Genomic DNA, 2,452 nt, shown 5'->3' on the forward strand with positions numbered 1-2,452 from the left:
AAGGAAGGAGAGGGCAGGTAGAGGACGAGCACACGGCAGGAGCGTACCGCAAGGGACTACCGCAGACGTGAAACACACGACACAGAAAGCCGTTGCCAGCCCGCGCCGCATAGACACAGCACGACATCAATCAGGTAAACAAACACACCTTAAACACACCTCCACTCCGCCCACAGATCCACCAACCGGCGCCTTCCCAAAAGCCGGCTAGAGCGGGCTTGGGTTCAACAGCTCACACCATGGCGGCTTCACGAACTCAGCACATTCCTCCGACAGGTCGGGAGCTGATTTAGAGCGTCTTCCTCAAGGTTCTGTTCCCTGAGGCTTGCATAGGAGCACTGTTTGCCATCCATAAAGCGCCGCCGAATACCGCCGTAATAACTCAGCTGGTTCCATAATTTTTATCGGGCCGATCTGATTATATTGGAGGAAAGCAAGACTCAAATTTCCTCCAGTGTCCTTGCGAGGCGTTCAGTCCTGAGTAGGCACTTTAACGCAATTCGGCAGTCCCAAGTATCGTTTTCAGATTATACTTACATCTGAACTCAGTCATGGCTTGCGTGGCACGAGGGGGTTTCCCTCGCTCTCTCTCCCACACGGAGGAGGGGAGGAGATGCTTTGATGTGGTGGACCCTCGTTGCCGGCTGATGGGGCGTGAACTTGGCGCAATGGCGAGGACTTGTGGTGAACGCCACCGCTGTGGTCTCTGTGCGGTTTGGGCCGTTGGGTAGCTGAAGAGCGGCGGTGGGCGCGCCGATGCAAAGCTCCAAAGCTGGACAGACTGGAGACGCGGTCTCGCTATCCGAGTGCGGGAGTGCGAGGTCGGAGCGCCATGGCGTGCCCAACGCTCTGCGGCCTGTTTGGAGGCGCCGGTTGGTGGATGCTGTGGGGCCCGGAGTGGGGTGTGTTTAAGGTGTGTTTGTTTTACCTGATTGATGTCGTGCTGTGGAGGGCGGCGGGGGCGGCAACGGCCCAGGCCCGTGGCGCTCTCACGGTGCTGCGGGCGGAGCCTTGGGTACGGCTTCCTTGGCCGGGGCGCGCTCGTCATCCTGGGCCCTACTTCCTTCCTTCCTCACCTTCCTTCGCCTGTTGTCTGTCAGTCCTGCGCAGGAGAAGAGAGTTAGATAAGGTTGAATGCTGGGCCAGCCGCCCGCCGATGCGCCCAACCCGCCGACCGCCAACGCCTGCAACCACAACTGGCCTCCTGTCACTGGCTGTCACACTCACGGCTCTCTCTTCTCTCTTGTCTGTCTCATCTCTCTCTCTCTGCAGATCATGCACCCCCCCGGGGGTCGCCCCTCATCAACATCAAAACACGCCTCCACCGTGCATTGTGTGTTAGAGAGAGAGAGAGAGAGCGTGAGTGTGACAGCAGTGACAGAGGCCAGTTGTGGTTGAGGCGTTGGGGTCGGCGGTTGGCGGGCGATCGGCGGGCGGCTGCAGCATTTTCAACCTTATCTAACTCTTCTTCTCCTGGCAGGACTGACAGACAACAGGAAGGAAGTGAGGAAGGAAGGAAGTAGGGCCCAGGATGACGAGCGCGGCCCCGGCCAGGAAGCCGTACCGCAAGGCTCCGCCGCAGCACCGTGAGACGCGCCACGGCCTGCCCGTTGCCCCGCCCCCGCCTGCTCCACAGCACGACATCAATCAGGTAAACAAACACACCTTAAACACACCTCCACTCCGCCCACAGCATCCACCAACCGGCGCCTCCAAACAGCCGCAGAGCGCTGGGTCACGCCATGGCGCTCCGACCTCGGCACTCCCGCACTCGGATAGCGAGCTGGACGTCTCCAGTCTGTCCAGCTTGGAGCTTTGCATCGCGCCGCCACCGCCGCTCTTCAGTACCCAACGGCCCAACCGCACCAGAACCACAGCGGTGGGCGTCACCACAAGTCCTCGCCATGCGCCAAGTCACGCCATCAGCCGTGGCAACGAGGGTTTCCCACCACATCAAAGCCCAGCAGCAGCAAGGAAACACTCACCTGCCCGTGGCCTCAGAGGGGAGCGTTACACTCAGAGCCACCGTCAGCCGTCCGCCGCCCCTCCGAAGGGCATCCTGAAGCAGCCCGCCTCGCTGGGGGTGGAGCACGCCTGTGACATCATCAGGAAGTCAAAGTCAGTGGAGCTGCTGGATGACAGCAGGGGGCGGAGCAGCTCTGCCCGCCATCCGCCCACTCGCTCTTTGGACCGGACGGAGCAGCGGGTGCCGGCCTCGCGGCGGTCCTCGGACCCACCCTCCCCCTGTAGGACCAACTGGAACTGGAAGATGCAGGTTCTGGAGGAGAAGGTCCGCTTCTCTAACTTCCTGGATGAGATCACCTCTCGGGTTATGAGCCCCGCCCACCTTACGCTGCTTGGCAGGACGTCCTCCACAGAGCAGGGGAGCCCTGCCCCCCGGCGCCACCGCCGCTCCGCCCCCAGGAAGCAGCAGCGAACAGAGGGGGCGCCC

The 2,452-nt window shown here is 61.6% G+C and overlaps 1 protein-coding gene across 1 annotated transcript; it reads left to right on the top strand.

The window, feature by feature from the left end:
* Positions 1-1,478: 1,478 nt before the first annotated feature.
* LOC118337728 (formin-like protein 3) lies at positions 1,479-2,446 on the top strand (the record flags this gene model as incomplete). Its single annotated transcript, XM_035674826.1, is given in 1 exon segment — positions 1,479-2,446. A coding segment is annotated over 1 exon segment (915 nt), but the record flags the coding sequence as incomplete, so codon positions are not given.
* Between the last annotated feature and the right edge of the window lie 6 nt (positions 2,447-2,452).

The sequence above is a fragment of the Morone saxatilis genome, unplaced genomic scaffold (assembly GCF_004916995.1).
Source record: "Morone saxatilis isolate NCDOM2014 unplaced genomic scaffold, NCSU_SB_2.0 Contig382, whole genome shotgun sequence".
Lineage (NCBI taxonomy): Eukaryota > Metazoa > Chordata > Actinopteri > Moronidae > Morone > Morone saxatilis.